At 39.6% G+C, this 26,843-nt stretch overlaps 1 protein-coding gene and 1 long non-coding RNA gene across 14 annotated transcripts in view; one reads left to right on the top strand and one right to left on the bottom strand.

Moving 5' to 3' along the window:
• Positions 1-26,843, bottom strand: part of CRADD (CASP2 and RIPK1 domain containing adaptor with death domain) — a 229,191-nt gene that overhangs the window by 142,605 nt on the left and 59,743 nt on the right. For 2 of the 13 annotated variants that reach the window (XM_054445255.1, XM_063646571.1), the window contains exon 3: positions 24,416-24,648. The exons of 8 other annotated variants lie outside the window; for them this stretch is intronic. In XM_054445255.1, coding sequence (XP_054301230.1) covers positions 24,599-24,648 — 50 coding nt within the window. In that variant the 3' untranslated portion in view covers positions 24,416-24,598. Of the gene's footprint in view, positions 1-24,415; positions 24,853-26,244; positions 26,307-26,843 lie in introns of those variants that run through there. 3 more of the 13 variants (XM_054445251.2, XM_054445253.1, XM_063646570.1) reach the window with 3 other exon arrangements.
• Positions 25,095-26,843, top strand: part of LOC129010744 (uncharacterized) — a 34,557-nt gene continuing 32,808 nt past the window's right edge. Inside the window, exon 1 of the long non-coding RNA XR_008493056.2 lies at positions 25,095-25,353. This is a non-coding gene — a long non-coding RNA (uncharacterized LOC129010744). The remainder of the gene's footprint in view (positions 25,354-26,843) is intronic.

Raw genomic sequence — 26,843 nt, 5'->3', positions numbered from 1 at the left:
CTAAGTGCTGGAGGGTTCAGAGTTGCTTATGTTTTAGCCACCAATACTCCAATCAATGAGAAGGCAAATATCTTGGGAAAAGCAAACCTCACTCATGTACTGCTCCCACCAGTCAATGAGTCCAGCACTGTTCCAGCCTCCCCACAGGGAAGTTGACTTGTTTTTGCTTATTTAGCTTACCTGTTCTTTACTGTTTTAGCACTTGGAAAAGGATAAATTTTACAAATGAAAAAATAAGAAAAGCTATATATGTAAAAAAAAAAAAAAAGTATGATACTATATCTGGAAGGGCTTGTAGGAAAGGAGTCATAGCACTGCCTCTGGAAAGGGAAACTGAGGGACTGGGGGCAGGAATAGAAAGGAGACCTTTGGCATTTTTAACTTGAGTATATGTTAGCAGTCCCAAATCAATAAATTTTAACTATTAGCACATAACGGTAAATAAAGGTCTCTATAATATTTAAGGTCCAGCTCAACTTCCAACTTGCCTCAGCCAAATATTTGCCAGGCAAGCCCTATTGCCCATGAGGCCTTTACTGACCTCATGGCTTTTCCTGCCTGACCTCTCCTTTCTTTTAATGTCTACTGCCCTCATCTCCACAAGTTAGCTTCCAATTACATCTAATGTAATTGTTTGTTAACTGGTTCAGGAAAGCCAGACATATCTCTCCAATGGACTACAAACCCCTTAAAGATAAGGAAGAAGCCTTCTGAATTCCTTATTGCCCTCAGCCTCATCCCAGAAATGAAGACAATAAATTCTTATCGGCGAATCACTTGCCTGATGTAACCCCCCAGAGTAGCAGCTGCAATTAGTCACAACATCGGCCCGTTTTCTTTATTTAGAAGCTATCATGATGCAGACCAGAAAAGGCAGGCTATCACTTTAAAGATGAGGCTTTTATTTAGATTAAAAAAGGTTTCCAGTTTTTAACCTTTGCAAATTTATTTTAAGCTTATTGGGCTCTTCCTTCTGCTGAGTTGAATCTTTGTTTTACTTTTTTATTGAAGTAGTGTAGTATTTCCTTTAAGGCTGGAAGGAAACAAAGCACAGAAGATGGCAGGAAAGCAAAGCTCATTCTTTGACACCACAATTTTCTGAATCTGCAGTATTCATCCTCCTTTATATTAAAGCATAGGCAGGATTTTTCTGAAAAATCAGCAAGAAATCCATCAGGGCTCAAAGCATGCTGAGCAACAGAGAATTAAAGCTGGGAAAATTATTGAGAATTTTCTCTCTATTCCTATTTGTCATGAAATGAAACTAGTGCTCATAATACCAATTTGGTCACACAGTGAATTTTGCTGAAAATAAGGTAGAGAGTCCATACTAGGCAATGTGCAGCCTACTAGTGCTATAATAGAGGTATGAACTTAAAGAGTTGTAGGAAGTGTGAGCTGTGTCTTCTAGGAGCCCAGGACAATGGGAATGAGATGACATCCCAGGTCTGCTGATCCTCCTCCCACCTGTACCACCTTCCTTTAGTCGTCCCTAATTCTATAAATGGCCACTCCACCCACCCAATTGTTCTGGTCCCCAAACAACAAGTCATCTTTGATTTCTCTCTTAGTCTCATTCCTCACTTCCTGAAAGTGACCACTTCTCCCAGTTGTCCTCACTGCCAGCCTCGTTTAAGCCACCATCATCATCTCTCACTCAAACCACCACTAGAGCCTCCTAACTGGTCCTCCTGAAGACACCCTTTCCCCTTCTGCCCCGTGTACCCTTCACACTACACACAGCCTCAAAGCAACCTTTTAAAGAATGAAAAGCTGACTCTATCATTCTCTTCCAAAGCTTCCCAGTGTAATCAGACCAAATCTAAACTCACATTAGAGTCACCTGGAGAACTTTTTTAAAATGCTGATGTCTGGGTCCACAGAGATTCTGATTGAATTGGTCTGTGATATGGCCTGAGCCACCTCGATGGCTGCAAAGTGCAGCCAGGGTTGAAGACACCGCCAGCCTGCCCAGTCTTATCTACCCTTTCTCACCTTGTTCCCTAGACTCCTACCTCAGCGGCTTCCTCTCCCTATCTCACGTGCCCACCTTACAGCCCTGGCTTTACAGGCCCCTCTGCTTGAACCAGTCTTCCCCTTGATCATCACTTAGGGTTTAGCTCAAATGTCACTCACTTCTTCTGGGACACCTTCCAACATCTGCTAAAGCCACCTCTACCACTGTGCATAGTGTCAGCAAATCATCATGAAAGAAATCAGCAGAGAACTGTGGAGGCACCTGAAGAGTAAGGCGATTCTCACACTCACCCAGGACAAACATCCCTACAACAGTGCTGGTGTGCAGTGGGTGCTTGTCGAATGAATGAATGAATCAATGAATGGCAAACAAACCAATGAAGACAAGTGCCCTTAAATGTAAGTTCCTACCGAGGAGCCACCATCACACACCTGTCTGTGCTCTGATTGGGCATACTGTGAGCAGTAGATATGAAACTGCTGACTGTGGGGTAGGACAAATTATATGTGAAGATTCTAACATCTCAGACATCTTATTTTCTAAAAACAGAAAATGGACACTGCTAACCTAGCTCATTTTTCTTAAAAAACAAAAGCAAGAACTAAGAAGATCTCTCATAGTAAATAAAACATGCCTGGATAAAATAAATAATGAGCCTTCTGGATTTATTAGTCAAACTCCTAAAAACGTGGCTGGTGTTTAAGACCTTCCATAATTGGGCAGAAAAAGTACACTTTCTTTTCCTCACACACACTCTCCCCACAAGTCATACTAAGTAGCTTAACTTTTTTCCAAGAGAAAAGTCATTTATAATTAATTAATCACACAGAGATTAATAAGATAATGGTTTTCTCCTAACTATAACTCCTTTGGCTAACATTTCTGTATTTTTTTCTCTATCCTCTTTTCTTTCTTCCTTCCATTTCAGCTGAACATCCTCCCCATACTTTTGTGCTGCTTCTACCTTGGGACCCAGGCTAACAAGTGACTGATAGTCTCCATGTCTCTGCGGGCTGGGTTAATCCAATTATACAATTAGCAGCCTGACCTTGAAAACAAAACAATACCTTTGCCCTTGTTTGCCACACCCCACCATCAGATGGGAGTAACTGACAAGGTGGTCAGCCCCACATCAGTTTATTTTGAAAAGAGTAGACTCCCAACAATTTCCATTCCTGGAAGTCCAATGAACAGTCCTTGTTGTTCTCCCATTTTCCTTTGGCAACTTCTGCCTATCTGTGGAATTTATTAATAGCTACATATTTTCCTGTATTTCCTAGTGCTTGTTTTTCTGGAATCAGACTGAGATAGGGTGCCTGTAAACCTATGTACCAAAGGAATTTTTGAATTGGTTCCTAAAAGAAAAAGTCATGGTTAACAAGTTTCTTTCTTGGCTATAGGAAGAGAGGTGGGGGTAAAGGGAGCAGTAGGACAAAGGAAGAAGAGTGAGTTGGGGAAACGATCCCAGAGGGCAAAGTGCAACAAAGTGAAGAGAAATGATTTCAAAATAGTCAAACAGTATTCTCTGGGGACCAAAATGAAAGATGAAGAGAACAGGTGAGAAAAATAAAGGAATTAGTTTTTTATGCAAAGAAACTAAGAGGAGATTTTTTTTTTTTTCCCTTTCTCGAGCTAGTTCTAAGCAAAGAAAGGAAGTTTGTAAACTTTCAAGAAAGCTGGGTGAAGGTTTTATTATTATTCATATATGCAACTCTTTTTAACTGTAATAATTTTACTGTAAATTGGTAACAGATTTTTTATCCTCTCATGCTATGTTTCCACTCCCGGTTCCCCCACCCATCGCTACCTCCAAGGCAAGATTATATCAACAATTACTATTTCTGTGTTTTTTTTCCATTTTAGTTACATCATGTCCACTAAAAGTAAACATTTATAACATAGCAAATTGTGTAACACAATACACTTCTCTATTTTGCTGGTCCTCAAAACTTCAAAAGTAATAAAACATTCTACACTTCCAAAAATTAAATGCCTTGGTATTTCAAGTTCTTAGTAGAATGTTTCTTAGGCCTTGAATTCCTGGAAACCTGTGAGGATAGCTCAAAAGAGACAAAATACCACAAAAGCACAACAAATAATGGCTGCAAAATGATTACAAGAACTTATTTGATTTCATAAGACTTAGCTCTGAACAGTCCCAGCCTCAAGTTTCCATACTTCTGTTTCTTATAATAAAATAAAATAAGATAATAAGACTATATGCTTGAGGTTAAACTGTGTATACCCAGGATCTTAATGAAGCATTCAGATATAAACCAATATAAAATGGTATCAGATTAAAATCTACCAAATCTAAAATTAAATCTAAATTTTCATGTAAATCAAGCTAATAACAAAGCAATTTGCCTTACCAATTGAATAACACCAAACGTAAAACCTTCCACTGCATTTAAAACATGAAAACAATTTTGTTTTATTCAAAGCTGTGGTGAACTATAAAGAACCACAAATATTTTAATTAAAAGAATTAAAAGTCATAATTATATTAATAACCATTAATATAAGTCATGGTTATATTAATATTAATATCGGTTAATATTAATATTAAGAGTCATGGTTATATTAATAACCATTAATAAAATAAGTTATATTTCTTAGTATCCCATGAGAAACATTTAGTTATTGACTTAGAGATCTGTGTTTATTTTCTTAAATATTGTGGAGTTTCTAAACAAGCCCCCAAATTATCTTTGTTTGAGAAACAAAATAGTAAGAATAGCAATGGGGAAAACTCTCATGCTCATTGTTAAGCATGTGTTCTAGCAGGTCTTTGGAATAGATTCTAAACTCTAATCTCAAAACACCTGCATTGCTTCCCCACAGGGTAGAGACTGGTTTTAATTCTATATATGGTAACATACCTTTTGGAGCAAATCCAACCATGATAACAGCAGCAATGAGGATTAACTGATACATTTCATTAACTGATACACTTCATTTCTTAGAAGAAACAAATGTAGGGTATGAATACACATGACGAAACTCTAATGATAGGAGAAATGTACCAAAATATCTGACACAGGGTCCTGTGGCCTCTACTTCCAATGTATGCTGAGTCCAACCACCCTTTTCTGTCTGCACCACTGCCACCCTTGTCCAAGCCATTGTCCCTCACATGGACAGCTACCATAGCCTCTTCAACAGCCTCTCTGATTCCTCCTGGATCCTCTACAATCAATTTTCCTACTCCAAAGCCAGAGGAATTTTTTTAAACTATCTACCAGATGATGACACTCCCCTGTACTTTTTTTCCCTACCCTTCCTCCTCCTAACAATTCTTTTCCTACAGAAATGGAGAGGCTGAGCAAACAATGTCCTATTGCTATTGTCTCCTTCTTAAGCTCTAATGAGAACCAGGCTAAGAAAAGTCATCTCAAAAATTAGCACATTTTAAGCAGTGACATACTGCTACTCTCAAAATTTGGAACAGAAAAACGACAAGTTATTAAAACCTCATTTATCCAGAAGCCACATGTCTGATGAGCCCAATTTTCCAGAGCACTGCTGAGAAGAACTAGAGATGGGAGAGATGAAACAGGAGGCTTGTGGGTATCACAAAGTCCATACATTAAACTTCCTTTGTATTTTAGATGAATCTAATAAACTTGGCCATCTATTTTTCTACAGATAACCAGGGACAGTATGTTTTGGGAGACTGGAGACTCTTGGGGAAGCCACATAGGCAGCATTAGAAAATGAACACATAAACTTCCAGAGAGAGAAGACAGTAAAACCATGAAAAATAGGCATGAGAATTAAAAAAATACAATATATGGTCTTCGGCATAACGAAAACTCTACCTGGAGTAGACTCTAAGTGTACTACTATATAACAGCACGATGTTTCCCAAATGATCTTGAGATAATACGAAAATCTTCTAATGCTTTATTAAGAAGATGGGGAAATATACAGTATGTTTTAGTAAATTTTCCAACAAAAGTGGTTGGAATAGTTTTAAGTGATGGTGCTTAAAAAGTTACAATTCATTCATCCCTTAAATGAAAATTTCACTCAGCCATGACAATGGTAATCAAGTGAACAAACAGATTGGCAAATAAATTAACTGATTTTCTGTTAAACTGAATCATTTCTGTCAGTGGCGGGTTCAGCCTCAAGACAATGCTCAATACTTCCCACCTGCAGGTGTGCCAGGAGAATGAGGGAGACCTTCCAGTGTGGATGAAGGCTAGGAGGTTGTGTGTCCTGCACTGCTTGGAAGTTCCCTGATACCTGATGTGCCAAGAAGTTAAGGTTTTGTGCCTATATGGCATGTTCTTGTAAGCTCTTATCACTGGACCCATTTCCTCTTTGGAGTGTTCCTCCTTCTTCTACTCCTATACAGAAAGGCTTCCTACTGCTTAGAAGGACTTTGCCTTTCTTCATTCAAAAAATATTTATTGAGCATCTACTACACAGCAGGCCCAGTTCTGGATGCTGAGGATGCAGCAGTGAACAAGGAAGGCCCTGGAATAAACAGCTTACACCAGTTCCGCTCTAGACTTTAGGGATCCAGGCTCTCTCCTATCTCCTCTATCTTTGTGGCAGGTCCCCGTGTGGCTTACAGGTGGTCTGGTCCAGTTCACCAGGGCCAGAGTAATGGGCCTAAGTCTTACAACAAAATTTTATTCCTTTTAGTGAGGATGCTTTCCTAAAAATGGACATATTCACTGGATCATGGCTTAACTAATCTTAATATCACTGAACTTATAGTGAGTCATTCCCAACATTCACTAACAAGTATTTATTGAACATTTATTATTTGCACTGTAACACACATTTCAGATATACTGGTGAACAAAAAAGAGAAAGATGCCTGACCTGTGCCACTTACTTGGAGGATGAAGGGGCAAATACTCAGTAAGTAATGAACATAAATAAATTCTTTAGTGCTTTAGATAATCATTAGTGCTTTTTTAAAAAGTGCAACAAAGTAAGGGGAATCAAGGATGCCAGGGCTGATTGTAGGCTAATTAAAATTTTAAACTATGCTCAGTAAACAAGTATACATTTATGACTTGATATCTTTATCTTTTCTGCTTTCTTTAGAATTGTTCTAAAGATGGATTTAGTTGGGCTTAGAACATGGCCCACACCCACCTAACAGTTCACCTGCCTAAAAAGCAGCAAATTTTCCAAAAATATCCAATCTGTACCTTAATCTTTAAAATAATCATATGCTACTTTTTCTTTTATCGAAACAAAGTTATTTACTTTCTATCAAAATATTGCCATCAGAAAGTAAGTTACCTGGGGCAGAGAGGGGCTCTGCAGAGCAAACTAACAGATCAATAAGCGTCACTCAACCTGAAGAAACTACAGTATGTGGCTACAGTGCACTGGCCATGAGCTAATGCACTTAGGCTCCTAAATCGTCTGACTGGGATTCCAGTGAATTACAGCTAAAGGAGGTATGCCTGTGGGGCAGACAAACACCAGATGTTCTTCTCTGAAATGCCTGTCTTATTTGTAAGTTTGTGTGTTCATATGTTGGGAGCCCTAGGTTTTGTGATGCTGTTAAACAACCAACACCTGGAACCTGAAGACTAAGCCTGGCTGAGGTGAAAATCATAGGGTAGTTAGTTCCACTGTCATGTAGGGCATACAACAAAGCTAGAACAGAGATTTTAAACATTTTCCAAATTAGAAGGTGATATAAAACTATGCAGAGGAGATGCAGGACTCTGCTGACATGTGGCCTTCTAAGCCCACCACTCCTTTGTGAGGGATAAGGCAATATTTGGGAACTGTATCTGATATGGTTTGGCTGTGTCCCCACCCAAATATCATCTTGAATTGTAGCTCCCATAATACCCACATGTCATGGGAGGGACCTGGTGGGAGGTAATGAAATCATGGGGAAGGGTTTTTCCCATGCTGTTCTCATGGTAGTGAATAAGTCTCAAGAGATCTGATGGTTTTATAAAGGGCAGTTCCCCTTCACATGCTCTCTTGCCTGCCACCCTGTAAGATGTGCCTTTGCTCGTCCTTCACCTTCTGCCATGATTGTGAGGCCTCCCCAGCCATGTGAAACTGTGAATCCACTAAACCCTTTTTTCTTTATGAATTACCCAGTCTCAAGTATTTCTTTATAGCAGTATGAAAATGGACTAATACAGTAAACTGGTACTGGGAATGAGGTGCTGCTATAAAGATACCCAAAAATGTGGAAGCGACTTTGGAACTGGGTAACAGGCAGAGGTTGGAACAGTCTGGAGGGCTAAGAAGAAGACAGGAAAATGTCTTCCTCAGAAGACGGGAAAATGTCTTCCTCAGAAGACAGGAAGATGTGAGAAAGTTTGGAACTTCCTAGAGATTTTTTGAATGGCTTTGACAAAAATGCTGATAGTGACATAGACAATAAAATCCAGGCTGAGGTGGTCTCAGATGGAGATAAGGAACTTGTTGGGAACTGGAGCAAAGGTGACTCTTGCTATGCTTTAGCAAAGAGACTGGTGGCATTTGCCCCTGCCCTAGAGATCTATGGAACTTTGAACTTGAGAGAGATGATTTAGGATATCTGGAGGAAGAAATTTCTAAACAGCAAAGTGTTCAAGAGGAAGCAGAGCATAAAAGTTTGAAAAATTTGCAGGCTGATGATGCAACAGAAAAGAAAACCCCTATTCTTAGGAGAAATTAATCAGCTGCAGAAACTTGCATAAGTAACAAGGAGCCAAATGTTAATTGCCAAGACAATGGGGAAAATGTCTCCAGGGCATGTCAGAGATCTTTGAGGCAGTCTCTCCCATCACAGGCCCAGAGGCCTAGGAGGAAAAAATGGTTTCATGGACCAGGTCCAGGGCCTCCTGCTGTGTGAACCTAGGACTTGGTGCCCTGTGTCCCAGCCATGGCTAAAAAGGGACAAGGTACAGCTTGGGTCATTGCCTCAATGGGTGTAAGCCCCAAGCCTTGGCAGTTTCCACATGGTGTTGGTCCTGCAGGTGCACAGAAGACAAGAATTGAAGTTTGGGAACCTCCACTTAGATTTCAGAGAATGTATGGCAATGCCTGGATGTCCAGGCAGAGGTATGCTGCAGGGGCAGAGCCCTCATGGAGAACCTCTGCTAGGACAGTGCAGAAGGAAAATGTGGGGTTGGAGCCCCTCACAGAGTTCCCACGGGGGCACTTCCTAGTAGAGCTGTGAGAAGAGGGCCACGTCCTCCAGACCCCAGAATGGTAAATCCACTGATAGCTTGAACCATGCACCTGGAAAAGCCATAGACACTCAACTCCAGCAGTGAAAACAGCTGGGAGGGGGGCTATACCCTGCAAAGCCACAGAGGCAGAGCTGTCCAAAGTTGTGGGAGACCACCTCTTGCATCCAGCAGGACCTGGATGTGAGACAGGGAGTCAAAGGAGATTATTTCAGAGCTTTAATTAATGCCCTACTGGATTTCAAACTTGCATGGAGCCTGTAGCCCCTTTGTTTGGGCCAATTTCTCCCATTTGGGAAGAGAGTATTTACCGAATGCCTGTACCCCATTGTATGTAGGAAGTAACTAACTTGCTTTTGATTTTACAGGCTCATAAGTGGAAGGGACTTGCCTTGTCTCAGATGAGACTTTGGACTGTGGACTTTTGGATTAACACTGAAATGAGCTAAGACTTTGGGGGACTGTTGGGAAGGCAGGATTGGTTTTGAAATGTGAAGACATGAGATTTGGAGGGGCCAGGGGTGGAATGATATGGTTTGGCTGTGTCCGCACACAAGTCTCATCTTGAATTTTAGCTCCTATAATCCTCACATGTAATGGGAGGGACCCAGTGGGAGATAACTGAATCATGGAGGCAGGCTTTTCCTGTGCTATTCTCTTGATAATGAATAAGTCTCACAAGATCTGATGGTTTCATAAAGGGTAGTTCACCTACACACACTCTCTTGCCTGCCACCATGTAAGACATGACTTTGCTCCTTGATATGGTCTGGCTGTGTCCCCATCCAAATGTCATCTTGAATTGTAACTCCCACAATTCCCACGTGTCATGGGAAGAACCCAGTGGGATGTGGTTGAATTATGGGGGCGGGTCTTTCCTGCACTGTTCTCATGATAGTGGATGAGTCTCATAAGATCTGATGGTTTTACAAAGGGGAGTTTCCCCGCACAAGCTCTCTTCTCTTGTCTGCCACCACGTGAGATGTGCCTTTCACCTTCGACCGTGATTGTGAGGCCTCCCCAGCCACATAAAACTGTAAGTCCAATAAACCTCTTTCTTTTGCAAATTGCCCAGTTTCAGGTATATCTTTATCAGCAGCATGAAAACAGACTAATACACTCTTCCTTCACCTTCTGCCATGATTATGAGGCCTCCCCTGCCATGTGGAACTGTGAGTCCATTAAATCTCTTTTTCTTTATAAATTACCCAATCTGGGGTATTTCTTCATAGCAGTATGAAAATGGACTAATACAGTATCCATTTTACCATCAGATATATTTTTTTGCCCTAACTGTTTGGAGTATTTCTTTTACCCAAGATAAGTAAAAGCTACAACTCTTAGTATAAATATGTGTCCAAGTGCCTCATGACTGCTAACCACAGGGATCCTGAGCTTTCATAGCTTAAACACACAGTGTTTATTTTACTGGTCTACTTCTCCTGAAGACCTAAAAGGGCCTATAGCCTCAGTAGTTGACAAAACAACATATTAAAATTCCTCACTGATCACTAACATAACCTAAAATCCCTGCTTTTGACATTAGCATGGCAGATATCCTTAGCAGGACTAAATAGAATGGCCTTATAAGTGGATCTAAAGGGCTTCTGAATCATGAGTTAGCCAGATGGTCAGCATCTCCAGTCCTTTATGCTAACGTACTTTGGAAGGCTACCTGGAAACTGTCAGCAAAAGCCATGCTTTACCCTCTACTGGGGAATGAGGTCCCAGCGGGAATGAAGTCCCAGGAATGGGAATGGTCATAGCCCCCTTAGCAAGTAAAGATGCTTTAAAGGGCTCTCAAGCATACATGCCCCACCCTTGGCAAGTACAGATGCTTTCAAAGGTTCTCAAGTACACTGCAGGTAGTTACTTGCCAGCCCAGCTACCTTCACCCTTAAGTAACTACAGTATGAAAAACGCAGTTGGCAGTTGAGAATAAAGCTCTGGAAAGCAGATTCAAATTCCAGAGCTATCCTGAAAGGAGCAAAGTAAAGATAAAGGATTTTTTGGTTGTGTTTTTGAGACAGAGTCTTGCTCTGTCACCCAGGCTGGAATGCAGTGGCACAATCCTGGCTCCCTACAGTGCCTTCTCCTGGGTTCAAATGATTATTTGGCCTCAGTCTCCTGAGTAGCTGGGACTACAGGCACACACCAGCACCCTGGCTAATTTTTGTATTTTTAGTAGAGAAGGGGTTTTGCCATGTTGGCCAGGCAGGTTTCGAACTCCTGACCTCAAGTGATCCACCCACCTCCGCCTTCCAAAGTGCTGGGATTACAGGCATGAACCACCGCGCCTGGCCCAAGATAAAGGATTTAGAGTCAAGTATTTAAAGTATTATACTAAAACCTTGATTGAGGTCAGTACTAGGATTTGTTTAAGCAGTGATTGGGAAGTTTTTACCAACAGGTACTAAATGAATGTTTTGCTTCCTTAGTTTTTGTCTTTATGTGTCATCTGTTCAAAATACAGCATGTATTAATCTTCATTTTCTTAACAGTGTTTAATGAGGAATAATACATATTAATGTAGGTTTCAGTTAATAGTGATTGACTGAACTTCCTGTTTAGATCAAGAGGCTCTCAACAGGGCATCAGCTGGTGACAGACTGCCCTCACTGTAGGTAAAGTATCTTTGAGAAAACAAACACCATCCAGGGCTGAACTTCCCGATGTGATTGGAGAGATTTTTGTGATCTGTGCTTTGTAACTTCCTTTGCTATTGGTCTAGTAGTAATTCTTTATGGTAAACAACCGGAATCTACTTTTTCTATAATTATGTTCATAATTTTTTTAAGCAAAAGAAGCAAGATTTGTATTTGTGGAATGTCTCTCAAGTTTACATTTTTAATTTTTTCCACAATACAAGAAAGACAAGTAGACACAGGCAAGTTACCAGGTCAGTTCAGTGACAGCATTCCCTGAGGTTGGCCTAAAATTAACTAAGATTGTTTCTATCAAACTTCTACAAAGACAGAGTCCCTCTGAGAACCTCTTAAAATTAAAATTCAGGTTTTCTGTAAGTAAAATGTTTACTTCTCTATCATACTATAATTCCCCTTATTGTGACATCTGTGATGTGTCCATTTAGAAGTTACATGGTATGATATAATTAGGTAACTTGGATAATGACATGTACATTCATGTCTAAAGACTTTACTGAATATAAATGTCAAAATATAATTTTCAAAATGTTAAAAATATAATCCACATGCAAATATATAGTGAGCATGTCAAAGACACATATACCTCATTAATGAAAACAGTAAATTGGCTAAGAAATTCATACATATAGTCAGTTTTAGAAAAAGAATACTGGAATAAGATTCTAAATTACATACAAAACGTAGGTTTTTTTGTATGTAATTTAGAATTTTTTGTATGTATTTTTTGTTATTTTTTATGTAGTATGTGAATATTCTATAGGACAATAAAACAAAAACTTTAGAGTTATCTTTTCTACCTGCCAGAAATTATTTGCATCATATCAATTTTCTCTAAGTTAACTTCTAAAACGAAGTCACATCCTCTACAGAATCAGATAAACCTTAGGTCTTGTTAGACAACGCTCTACTACGACTCTGAAAGATCATTCTTTCATCTTATTACCAAGTTCCGGGTCATTTTTCCTAGTGTGAATAAAGCCCTGATTCAGTTGTCCATGATAACTACACTTCCCTCTCCCTGAAGAACTTGCCTACTAAAAAGCCAGAAAAGAGGCTGGATCTGAGGTTCCGGAGTCAGATTTATATGCCCAAAGTTCCTTTCTACATTGTACATTTCTACATTCTTCCTTTATTAGGCTTCTATTGCAAACATTGACTTTAGGTTCTGAAGTAGCCCTGCTTAAACAGTAGTCTGCTTAAGGGCAGGAACATAATGTATTAGTCTGCATGTTCTTCACAAAAGCCCAGGAGATCTTGCCCCTAAAGGTTTATTCATTCATGTAACAAACATGTCCTGAGTACCTACTATGTACAAGGAGCTGTGTTAGGTTTGTTGTACTGAACCGAGTTCTATAAAGCAAATCAGCACAGACGAGAGAAAATGCCCCTAATGGACATGAAATAAATGGACAAACACAAAAAGAGTCTATCACAAATCTGAAACAGGGAGGAAAAGAGAAAAGCTTAAAAGAGAAAGCATGCCAGTGCTGGCAGCAAATGATGGGCGTGTTGGGAGATAAATAGATAAAACCCATAATAGAAAGCAAAAAACAGATAACAGGAGAATTGCTCAATACTACAGACATGACTGCTCACATATTCTTTAATTAATGATGATAGTTAATTGGATTTGAAGAGAAAACCTAAAAAATAAAGAGGAAAAGTGACTTAAAATTATTTATATGTGAGTTAAAAACAAGGGAAAGGCTGGAGTATCACTGAAGAAGCCCAGCACTCTGCCAGTTTTTAATATTGCATGACATCCACTAGAGAGGCAAAGTGGACTCTTCTGTGCAAACTATGTCCCTGTCCTAAAAACCTTCAGGGGCTTCTTGTTTGAATAAAATCCATTCTCCTGTCCAGGACTTATAAGGCTCAGCAAGGTCTGGCTCAATCCTGGATCCACTCCCCTTTGCTCATGAAGCTCCAATAATATGACCTTCTGGCAGGTCCCAGAACACACCAAGCTCCTCCCCATCTTGGCCCTTTGGACTTGCTGGCCTCTCTAGCTAGGAGGCTACTGGCATGGCTAATTCTTGCTCATCCTTTAGGTGCCAGCTTCAGTGTCACTTCCTCTGACAGCCCTCACCCACCCATCCACCCTCATCTTGCTATTCTCCAACATAGTTCCCTCATTTGTTTCCATGACAGCAGGGATCTTGTCTAGGTCATTAACCATCATGTCCCCAGAATAGTGCCTGGGAGACATTACACACTTAATATTATTGAAAGGTTGCATGCAGTTAATATGAAGAGCTATAGTACCACCAGCCAGGGCCCATGTCAAAGTCCTAGAATAGCTGTGCAATTTCTAGTGGCTTCTTGGAGGGCTTACTGCTACTCCTGCTAGGCCCTGGCCATGGGATAAGGCAAAGCACTATCAGCCCTCACATCTGTGAACAGCTCTGGGTAAGCCCCAAAGATACCTGTTTCCAATCAACTCCCAGAAGAGACTGCAGATTAGTCTTTCTTCCAGAAACCTCTAAGTCTTAGGATTTACCAAAGCCAAAAGCAAGTCCCAAAGGGGGACTGGATCCCTCGGTCAGGCCAGATACAAACACCCACACTTTGGGGCTTTCATGCTTTTGCAGGTCACTTCCCCAGTATGCCTGCCATACTCAACGCTTAAGAATCTTGTTCCTGGCTGGGCACAGTGGGTCACGCCTGTAATCCCAACACTTAGGGAGGCCGAGGCGGGAGGATCACCTGAGGTTGGGAGTTCGAGACCAGCCTGACCAACACAGAGAAACCCCATCTCTACTAAAAATACAAAATTAGCCTGGTGTAGTGGTGCATGCCTGTAATCCCAGCTACTCGGGAGGCTGAAGCAGGGGGGAATCGCTTGAACTCAGGAGGCGGAGGTTGCCGTGAGCTGAGATTGCACCATTGCGCTCTCTGGGCAACAAGAGCGAAACTCCATCTCAAACAAAACAAAACAAAAAAAAGAAGCTTGTTTCCTCCCCTTCATAGCTGCACTGTGGCTCCCTGCTTCTCAGCCAGAGTTCAAGGAGACAAGGAAAGGATTTCCGGAAGGTGTGAGAGGGGACAACAAACAATGATGAAGGATATTACCATCTACTGAACTCGTATTCTGTGGGAGGGACTATCACCTAACACTGCACTGAATCTTCTCTACCATTCTGGGATGCCAATCAAAGATACATGCATAGCTCCAATGTATATAAATATATACTTACTATATGATATATAATATTACATAAAGTATTTCTCATATATATATATTTTTTTTTTCTCCACTTTACAAGCTGAGCAAACCACTTAAGGTCCCACAGCTAGAGGGTAGAGCCAAGACTGAGACCGTGGTCTAAGCTGTATTATTTCAGCACCCTCCAGTGTCTTTACAGGTAGTTTGAAGGAAAGAGCGGGAGAAGAGGGAAGTGTAAGGCCACCTGACACCACTGCCATGCTCCTTGCCCTAGCATTAGAAGGAAAGGAAAAATTAGGCCAGGCGCAGTGGCTCACGCCTGTAATCCTAGCACTTTGGAAGGCCAAGGCAGGCAGATCAGGAGGTCAGGAGTTCGAGACCAGCCTGGCCAACATAGTGAAACCCTGTCTTTACTAAAAATACAAAAATTAGCCAGCATTGTGGCACATGCCTGTAGACCCAGCTACTTGGGAGGCTGAGGCAGGAGAAGCACTTGAACCTGGGAGGCGGGGAGGTGGAGGTTGTGGTGAGCTGAGATCGCACCACTGCACTCCAGCCTGGGCAACAGAGAAAGACTACGTCTAAAAAAAAAAAAAAAAAAAGAAGAAGAAAAATTAAGAGGAAGGAAAAAAGAGAAAAAGTAGGGAAATGAATAAGGGAGAAGTAAAAGAATAATACTCACCCTTGCTTTCCCGTCTCCCTGTCTCATGCCCCTCCCCAGTTCCCAGCCCTAGGTCTCCCAATACTATCACCAGTACCTGCCTGACAAGAGCCCTCTCTCTCCTGGGTTACAGAGGAGGTCCTTTTCTGCTCTGACTCCAGCCTGACGGAAACACTCCATTTTTGCTACAGGGCCACAATACAGCAATGACTTATTGGCTTCCTTAATAGGAATTCAATACATTTTTCCATAAAATAACATTACATTGTGGTTAAAGTTTATAATACTAGTGGCTTTTTATTTTTAAAAAAGTGTAATAAAGATCCACTAATCTGAAACCCCAAAAGTGGTGAAAACCACCCTTTTTTTTATAACTCATTTGGCAGCAAAACCTGACCTGACCTGAACTCATTCGGCCTGAATTCATTTGGTGACAAACCTGACCTGAACTGACATGAGGCTATTTATAGATTTTATTTATCCCACTGCGTGTGAATATTCATCAGTTTCACTGCAGAAGTATTAATGTGCTTGATTATAGGATCCTGCTCCAGACCACACTGCTATATGGCTGGTACATGCACAATATTATCCTTCTTTCCTTCTTTAAAAAAAAAAAAAATCCAAATTCAGCAAAATCTGGTCTCAATGGTTTTGAATACAGAATTGTAGAACTGTATTTATTCAGATTTAACCTCTTTGAACCTTGGGTTCATCGCAAGTCTGAAATTAGATTGTAGCCAACATCATTTTTGGAGGGAAATATATTCTTAATTTCAAACAAGCAACTTAAAAAGGAACTTTTGGAATACCACTAATTCCTGGGTTGGGGCCTAACTGTATAAAAGTATGCAATAAAGAAAAATTCTTCATGATAAAAGGTTTTCATTCTGCAAAAAAATTATCAGGTTCCACTTCCCATTCCCACATAATCTTCAGGGAAGTCCAACTTCCGGAAAGAATGGCCAATCTTCTTGGACCACTCTGTGTGCTGAGGAGCATATTGGAATATTAGAATGTGGACCGAGGAAAAGAGAGGTAATATTAGAAATCCTGTGAACTGCTTCCATTCTGTCATACTGTTCATTTATGTTTCTGCCAAAGTTGTGTTTTTATGATTTTTATTGCAACTCAAAGTTAACCTTTCTAGCAGAAGGAAAGCATCAAATGCCCCCCCTTCAAACAAGATGGGTTCAAGGGAAAATCCCAATCTTCTTTAATCATTTTATGAATATGATGAATCCTGTAGCTCATTAATTTTCTCTCATTTTGTTTTGGCTGCTAGAAAATCCAGAGCCAAATTTACAGCCTAGCTCTAGCCCCATACAGAATTTTATATTACATGTTCTTTGCCCTAACCGTATTCATCCTAGCATGGTTATTTTTCTCCCAGCCTTATTTTCCCTTTACCTTAATTTCATCTATTCATTTTAGGTGGTGGTGGTAATAGCGTGTGTATGTGTGTAAATTTCCTCAATATCTGTTTGTAATAAGGTGGAGAAGGGATAAATAGGCAAATAAGTAATTGTATACTTAATAATGTACTGGCATGGATCCATTTACTTCCAGCTGTAAAGACTTCAGTAATATCAGAAATCTAAATCATTCCACTTGGTTAATTACACAAATACTGAGCCATAATTAAAACCTTCTATACCAAAATGCCCATGACCATCAGTCATTATATGAAAATAGTACAAATTAGGAAAAACAACAGAAGTACCTTACCTACGTTGCACGTTTCAGATATAAAGTCACCTGAGATATATGGCTAAGATTGGATTATCACATTTCCCGCAAGGGCTGAGGAAGTACTGGTTTCAAGTGTCAACATACCTGCTGCCTATGCCTCTACCTCACATCTCCAGACCACCAGTCACTTCCCCATAGCACAGCTTCCTAGTATGAGACTGTGAGATCCCCACTTCTCTCCCTGGGCCTCCTACTTGCTAGAGTTACTGGAAGACATTAGAGTTACTAAAAGAAAGTGGGGAAATCCAAAAGAGTATTCATAAAACTCCCCTAAAAGCCAAACATTTTCTGTTCCTTGCATCTGTTGATCATCCATTTATTTTTTTTTCCAGTAATTTCAAAGCACTAGAATTTGTCCATATGTAATTCATACTTCTGAATAGTTGTCTGGTTAAAATCAATGAATGAGAAAAATTAGAATTTAAGTAGAAAACAGTAATCGAGATCCATAAACAGTAAATTTGGACGTATAAGCAAGTGTGCCCTCCCCTTACCACAACAAGCTTTAAGAACTATGCAGCTCTATAAGAAGTGAAGAGGGGGTTTACATGTGCCCAACTTGGAAGTTGCAAATTCAAGTACATTTTAGATATGAATAAGTGGCAGCCAGGTCAGGGAACCCAGTTTCTTATTCAAAATTGGAATCTAATAGAATTATATTTGAATATACCAAAAACTTTCCATGGTTAAAATCAGAGTGAAGAGGAAAACCATTCTTTTTAAAATGCAATTATTATTTTTATTTTATATAGTGGTGGTACTAGAAACTGATCTATTATGATACCAAAAACAAAACAAGAAAATCAAGGAAGATTTTGCAAGGTAGAAAAACTTTGCGTTTTAAAAGCAACAACTACTTATGGTGAATATTTATTGTTTTTATTAAACCTCTAGAATTATGTATAAGTAATATTTGATGTTACTTGGATTTATTTTAATTTTACCTTGCAAAATTTTCAAAATTAAGATGCTTAAAATCTCTTTTAAATGGTTGCTTATGATGTTACCATCACGACAAAGTGGTACCCAGAGGGGTATGGTAAGCAGAATGTCAAAGATCTCTCCCGAGAAGTCCCATTACCCAGTTATTCAATCATGCACTTAACTAGGTACTGCTATGAAGGGACACTGCAAGTGTGATTAAGGTTACTAATCAGTTGACTAGCGAGATTAGCCTGGATTATCCAGTTGGGCCACTGTAATCACATGTCCTTTAAAAGTAGAAGAGAAACACATTAGGGGAAGGCAGGGAAATCTAAAGCAAATTCTGCACACTGAGGCTGCCTTTGAAGATGTAGATGGGCAACCTCTAGAAGACCCTGGGTAACAGCCAGCAGTTAGTGCTCTCCAAGAAAGGAAACTGGGCCCCCAATACAACTACCACATGGAACTAAATTCTGCCAGTGAGCCTGGAAGTGGATTCTCCCCTAGAAGGCCTACAGGTACAAGTCCAGGCCTGCTGCTTCCTTTACTTCAGCATTGTGAAGGCCCTGGGCACAGAAGCCAGGAGAGCCATCCTGTGCCAAGCTTCTGACCCACAGAAATTATGAGAAAATAAATGGATATGGTAAGCCACTACATCTGTGGTAATCTGTTATGCCCGTAACAGAAAACAAATACAAGGAGTAAAGCAAAAAACAACCAAAAATGAGCACATAAGAGTCTGTTAAACTCATTTATCTTTATTTAGTGATTTCAGCTAAAGCACAATAAATTATATGGAAACTAAAAATAAAATAGAAAACAAAACTACCATAACAGAGAACAGGATATAAGTGTGAAATAATCAAAGGAATTTTTAAAATAAAAAAAATGTTGCTAACATAACATTTTATTGCATAATTTCAAGCACTACCTTGAAATTGGAAATTTTGCCATTGTTTCTAAACAATTCAAAAGAAGATGCATAAAGCAAGGATCTGGAGCCCAATATGTGATTATAGTTGCCCTGAATATAAGAAGAGAACACTCATCACGGTCTTCAAGCATGCACCACCCTCACTAAAATATATGAGTAGGAATAATTTTAGGCTTTTATTATTGAAGGGACAGTAAGAACAATTACACAGGGAATTCAGCTTACTATAAGGAATAATGTTCTATTCGAGATCAGCCTGGGCAACATGGCGAAACCAAATCTTTACTAAAAAATACAAAAATTAACCAGACAGTGACGAGGGCATGTGGTCCCAGCTACCGGGGAGGCTGAAGTGGGAGAATCGCTTAAGCCTAGGAGGTGGTGGTTGCAGTGAACTGAGACGGCCCCACTGCACTCCGGCCTGGATGACAGAGCAAGACCCTGTCTCAAACAAAAAAAACAAAAGAAAAGAAAAAAAAAGAAATAGCATCCTAATAATTACAGCTCTCCAGCAATGGTATAGACTGCTTCGAAAAGCAGAAATGTTATAAAAAGATTCCTAGAATCCCATAGAAAAATTGGCCTAAAAAACCTCTATATTGTAACTCCAAAATTCTGATTCCATTAACTTAGTAACACAGGGAATACTGGCATTATCGGAGTACTAGTTAAGTTACTATTACTCTATACGCCACATTAATTCATTAAATTTAATATTAGGTATGCAGGACAATTGTCATAGCAACATAAATTATTAGCATTACAAGTTCCTAAACAGAAATATGCAAAATACTAAAACGAAACTATTTTAAAGGGCAGACATTTATTTTTAATTCTGCAGGATTTCTTTTCAAAAGTGAACTTTGGTGTAGCCTCTGGTCTGGGGCGGAAAATGAGAATGGGAGGGCAGCCTGACCCCCCTCCTGATAAGGAAGGACCCAGCGCATAACCTGTTCAGGATCTGGAGCCGCACGAACACCTGACTCGCCCCTTCAAAACAAGATCTGCGGAATGGCTCGGGACACAACAAGAAATTGCCAGCAACCTGTGACGGCTCATTTTTACCGACAGTAGGAGGCGGGCGGTCGGCAGGAATGCCCATTTCTCCGGTGTTCCTTCCCAGAAGCAAATGAAAGTGTTTGTTTATGCAAGAGTTACTTTCACTCAGGTTTGGGTTGAGTTTGTTTCCTGGAGATAGAGCTGAGTTTCCCTAGTTTTGCTGGAGTGAGGACAAGCTGATCGCTCCGTATTTACCTTTCACTTGGGCCAAATTGGACAAATGCAAATAAACAGGTCTTGCAGGCGCCCCCCGGCAGTCGGCACCGCCTCCCCGCACTGGGCTGGGCAGCCGGGGCCCGCATAGGCAGCCGGCGCCCTAGGGCGGCTGGGGCCGCGCGCCTCCCTGCCCCGCTGCGCAGCCCGCGGGTGCCTGGCCAAGCGCTGGCTTATCTGCGGCTCCCACAGCGCCCCCGCACTCACCAGTTCCTAGAGCAGGGATTCCGAGAAAAAAGAAAGAGCCGGGTTCCCTAGAAACATTAAATTAACACAAGGGATCTGGAAACAAAACAGCAGATGCCTGAAAGCCTTCTCCTTGACGGCTTCCTGCCTTCTTGGAAAATCTTTGCATTAAAATAGATTGAATTACCCTGCTCTGCCAGATGCTGCTCGGGAACTTCATTTTGGGCTAACATGAAAGGAGAGTTTGACATCTTTTAAAGGATTTTTCTTTTCGAGGTGGTTTGAAGAGCGCCTTTGGGTTGCTGACATTAGCAAGGACCCATGGCTGAGCTTTTTGCATTACAGTCGAGAACTTTCCATAACAATGGCTAGCAAATCAGATAACAAAGATCATGGCGTGTAGAGGAGACGCGGTGGAGCATAGAATGAGCACTAAGGGTTCAGAAGCAGAGGTTGCTGTCGCTGGGAAGAGCCTAGAAAGAGCACGGGCCAGCCGCCTCCTTTTACAGGGGAGAAAATGTCTTTTATTTCTAAGCCTACTTATTTTGACCATAGCTATGAGAACTATCTAATGGCATTTCCAGAGAGTCACAAACAAGCAGAAAGGCTTGTGAGTAATATTTTATCAGCCTCTTTGTTCTAAAGCCCATGGTCTAACCTCCACCGACCCCTATCTACAAATTAATCAGACCATATAATTTGTAAATTCAAACCCAGATTAATAACTACACACCTTGAACAGTGGGTCTTCAGCACAGAGTGTATTCCACTTTCCTGTCATGTTAACTTTCATATTTAAAGAATTTTGGTAGCTGAGAACAAGATCCAAAGCTTCCTATGAGGTATCAGGATTTTACAGAGGAAATTGTTTTTACTGGAGTAGGATCTTCTTTGACATTTTAACTTTTTTTCATGATAACCTTTAGGAAAGGACGCTATAATCCTTAGTCGCTAATTTATGTGTCATGCTTTCTAGTAAACTGGAAAATAACCTACAGTCTTAAAAGGATTCTATGCTTATCCCAAATTTTGGAGCACGAGATGGGGGAGAAGTATATTACAACAAGATACTCCAAACAAAAATAAAATTAAATATCCTTGCCTAAGCATGAAAGCAATAAAACTCATCTTAAAGCAATGCAGTCAGACAAAATCATTGCATCTGTAATAAGGGTAAGTATACAACTCCGGGAGTTAGCAGCCCTAAATATTTCTGTTCTAATGACACACAAGAGATACACAAAATCTATCATTCCTCCCTGATGTACGAAAAAATAAAGGGCAATTTCATAACACCTTTGGTGCTTTCTAACTTAATAGCTGGCCTTCAGGAAAAGCAAGCACAATTTTTGAGTGTGTATAAGAAAGCAAAGGAAAATGTTGCAAAAAATTACTTGGCTCAAAGGCCACAGAGAAAGCCAGAATTTGCAGGACTCACCAAGCTACACAGCTGTTTTAAAACCGAAAGTCAAACAGCTTTTAAAAGGTATTAAGTATTTTCTACAACAAAATCATCAAATATACATACTTCTTTTTATACTGCAAATAGACATTTTGTTTCTATTAGAAAAAAACTATAGTTACACAAACAATAACTAGACTGCTGTAATAAATATAACTAGCCATATAATACTAGTCAACACTGGCTTTTTAAAAAATTACCAGAGAATTTCAAAATGATTCTGAATGATCAAGTGTGACTCGTATATTTTTTAGATAGACATTGATGTTAAGAATATGGCTTTCACAGAAATATAATCCAATTTATCTTATTTCCATATATTAATCATGGCAACAAATAAAAATGATGACAAAAATCACTAAGATAGCTTCTTTAAATTTTTTTAAATTAAAAAACAAAACCTTAGGTAAATCTGACAATCCTCCTCTAAAATTGTTTTTCGAAAAAAAGTCTTAAGGTCATAGAAAAAATGTAGATGGCTAATAACCCTTAGAATTCCTTTTAGTTAATGAGAATCTCATTTTTGGAATTTCTTCAAACTTAACTGAAATGTTAATGAAAAAGAGAAATATTTAGATGTTGAGAAAAAAAGTTGTTCTAATTATTCTGCTTCAGTATCTAATTTCAGCTCATCAAAGTTAAATAGCTAGTAAACAACTGTTCTGTTTTGGCAGATTTTTTTTCTATTTTAAAATTCATTACTAAACAGATGAGGTTACTGCTAGTTAAAATTCTGAATCCAAATGCCATACATGCTGTTGTAAAAACTGTGCAGTTTTAAATATATTTTTACTTCTATATATTTTTGAATCTTTAGCCAAACTCCTCCAGTAAAGTATTAGTTTATGATGTTTTCTAATAAAAACATTTGTATTTTATGCTATAAAAATCAATAAATGTCTTCTAAAGTTAGGTGCTCCAAAATAAATGATTCAAAAGTTTTAATGAAAGCCCTCTTATAATTAAAGAAGGTGATTGGTAATGAGGAGGAAAATGGGAGGCATATTTACAATAAATCAAAAGCAGAATTGTGATTAATGGGCTCCACAATGATTATTAATGTTCTCCCTATAAAATATTGGTCTTTGTATTAATTTAAAAGTACAGACTGGGTTTTTTCCTTTGTTAAATGAAAAATAATTGTTTTTCCTATTTTAAAATGAGAATGACTATTTTAAAAACAGAAGACTACGTCCAAGATCTTTCCCTTTCCCCATTTCAAAATAATGAGTTTTCTTTTTGTCTTTCTGAATTCTTGAAATCCAGTGACATTGTCATAGCTCTGAGAACCAAAATAATAGAAACCACTAACTGTAGGAGACAGCCTTGATGCTTTTGATTATATTTTCCTAGAAAGATTTTTATGATATTTAATCTTAATAGCTTTTATTTTAGGAACTCCTCTAATGCCAATAAGTGAGAATCGAAATCTCAGGAGTTTAGGCAAATTTAGCCCATCAGCATAGCCTAAAACCAGGATAATTTAATAAAACCTAAATAATACATTAGTTTTTAAATAATATGTTATATACTTTAGATACATATATATCCTGTTAAGATTAGTGGGTACCAACCTCATATCTGTATTGGAAATAAGCAGGGTGCAGATTTTTAAAAGGAAAAGAGGCTACACTACTACTCAAAGTCTCCTCAACATTTGGATGCAGGAGACAAATGGAAAGAAAGTGGAGTTCATCAGGGCTGGTGCCCATCCCATGGCACTACACTTCCTCCTATCCCCTGACCACTGCCAAGGTCGGTCAGGATAGGTGGGTTCGTGTCTCTACATAGTCAGATACCTGTGTATTTTGCTGGGAGAAGGGGAAAAAAAATAAACAAATAAAAATAAAACTCTCTATTCCCAAACTCCCCGTATCCTTTCAAAGTCACATTTTATTAATGGAAATTAAAATGATGAAGAAAGAAACCACTAGTAACCTAAATGATAAGTTTCCCCTTAAAGACACATTTTAACACCAACAAGAGGACTTCTTTCACTTTCTTCCTTCCTTCCTTTCCTCGTTTCTCTCTCTCTCTCTTTCCTTCTTTCTTTCTCCTTCCCTCTCTCTCTTTTCTCTTTTTCTTTCTAGCCAGAGTTTGTGACTTACTAATTATTTTTATTCTGTTTGAATAGGGTCCCTGTTATCTTTTGTGATTTTCTGAAATGAAGTTAAGATTTCCATTATTTATGAGAATAAAACAGGAGGTTGACACTTTATGCACAAAAAAGAATAACCAAAGGTTACAATGACATCAGTTTTAGTTTTTATTGAGGGCTGGCGTGTGGTGCAGGGGGTGGCAGTGGGAGCAGGGTGAGGCAGGTGTGAGGAATGAGTTTGTTTCTTCCAAGAGAAGGATTTGCTTTGGTCAGTGTTGCTGCAGTCCCAATGAAGGGGCCCACTCTGCCAGCTCTTCCGGGTAGACTTCATAACAGAGTGGGCAGGCTCAATTCTCTAGGAAGCCTGACGTTGGCAACTGCATCTCATGGAAGAATTCCACAAAGGGTTAAATTAGGGTGAGATTGTCAACAGGCTTCAAAAAGGCAGAGTTCCAGGGCCCATGCCTGAGGTCACATGGGCCTCCTTCAGGTCCTCATCCCCACAGTCTGACACTTTTGGCCCTTCTCTTCTCCAGCTCCCCACCCCATTCTTCGGCCAGTCCTTCCTTTTTCCTCTAACCCTGCAAAAAATGAGCAGCGCTGTTGTTTTGTTCCAACTGACAAAACAGCTAAGAAACAGCAGAACATGACTGCCCTTTGCAAAATGGGCCATGTGATCTTCCTAGCTCAATTCAACACTTACAGTAAAAGCGAATAGAAAGGGAGCTGTTTATGAAACTCTCCTGCTTGCCTTCGGAATACTCTCATCCTCTCCCTTCTCAGACTCCTAAATACCCAAGTGAATTTATATAATGAGCTTTATTTTATCACCCTGAAATTCTTCCTCAGTCCAAACTGCTCATGTGGCAGGTTCCAGCTGCCCAAATTCCCTAAACAATATTGCCTGTTCCATAAAAAGCATGCAATTGCAAGCACAGCAGTCCTGCTCTGGTTCTTAGAACTATAAACTGACTACATAGCTCCCTGGCCCGGGAAGGCTACGAAACAGGCAACATGGACAATTTAAAGGTGTACAATATCCGAGGTTCCATTTCACCCTCAGGCAGCACGGAGTGGACAAGGTAAGGCCACCCTCCATTTTTCTTCTGGCTACTATACTGATTCTCTGGAAACTCTCTCTGCTCCAAAAGAAACCACCCAATCCATGGAGAAAAGGTGACACTGAATTTGCACTGCTTTTTATGGTTGCATTTGTTTGACTAAGAGGGAGCAGAGTTCCATACAACAGACTGCTTTAGTTGGTGACTTGAAAATAACACATACCAGATTAGTTCTCTAGATGCAGATTAGTACAAAGTTTGAATCCTTTCTTTTAAATTAATGAATGTAATCTCAATGTTTACATAATAGACATTGACTTTTATCTGGCACATACAGTATATGACTCTGCCTTTAGCAAAAATACCATTCAAGCTATCTTCAGCAGATATGAATGCTTTATTTTTATTTTGGGGACTCCAAAGAGAGTCCATAACCTACCTTGGAATTGTCAGATCTCAAAAAAAGCTTTCTTCGTACCTGCAATATAGTAATATCTAAGTCCTTGGACATCTCTGCACAAAATATATGGGTCCACATCTCCCTGGTTTTCCATATACTATTCCCTCTGCAACCCTGTTCACATAGCAAACTCTAATTTATTCTTTAATAGGCAGCCTATGCCACCTTCCCTCAACTATCCCAGACCAGTAGTCATCACTGCCTCCTCTACCCCTTGTACATTTCTCTATGTGGTCTCACCAGAGAGTACTATGTTTGCTCATATGTCTGGTCTCACCAGACAGTACCATGTTTGCTCAACTCAAAGTTCCTTGAGGAACTAATTGTATTTGTATCTCCAGTGCCTTGCATATTTTGTATCACATAATAAGTTCTATAAAAGAGAACTAAACTGATGAGGCTATGAAATGATTTACAGCTTTTAACTGGAATGAGCCTAGTACAAGACTCACATAGATGCTGGTGGTTGATCCTAAGTTTCTCATGCTGCCATCTGAAATCATTTGGTCTTGCTCTACATTCAGAAGAGAAAGAAAAACTGGTGACACTAATCTGGCCTCTATATCATAATTAGACCGGGGTAGGAGCTGAGAAACTAGAAAATATTTAGCCTACCCCTAGTCACATCCTAAAAGACATCAATGTGGAGCTCAAGGAACTCAGTGGATTTACCAACATTTAACACACCCTATATCCACCCATTATAACTACTTGAATTGGCATGGATGGGAATAGAAGATAGATTTTATTGTGGAGAACAGAATAAATCTAATAAAAGAAATAACTGGAGGAAAAGTTGGGGCTAGTTAATGTTTTTAAGTAGAGATGGGAAAAACATAAATGATGGTGGTCAGCACAGAAAGTTTTGAATATAAGGACTTTAGAAATCAATGTGGTCACTCTTTTCTAGTAATAGGCTGACCATGGACAAAAATAATAGGAACATTATTCCCCAGTTCCTTTGTAATATACTGTACTGTTATTTAAGCATCCCAGCATCATGCTTGCTTTGATAAATACAAATCTAGCTCAATTGCCACGATTCTGCTTT

Source organism: Pongo pygmaeus, chromosome 10, assembly GCF_028885625.2.
Source record: "Pongo pygmaeus isolate AG05252 chromosome 10, NHGRI_mPonPyg2-v2.0_pri, whole genome shotgun sequence".
In the NCBI taxonomy this organism is placed as follows: Eukaryota; Metazoa; Chordata; class Mammalia; order Primates; family Hominidae; genus Pongo; species Pongo pygmaeus.
This window is presented reverse-complemented; position numbering and strand designations above follow the sequence as displayed.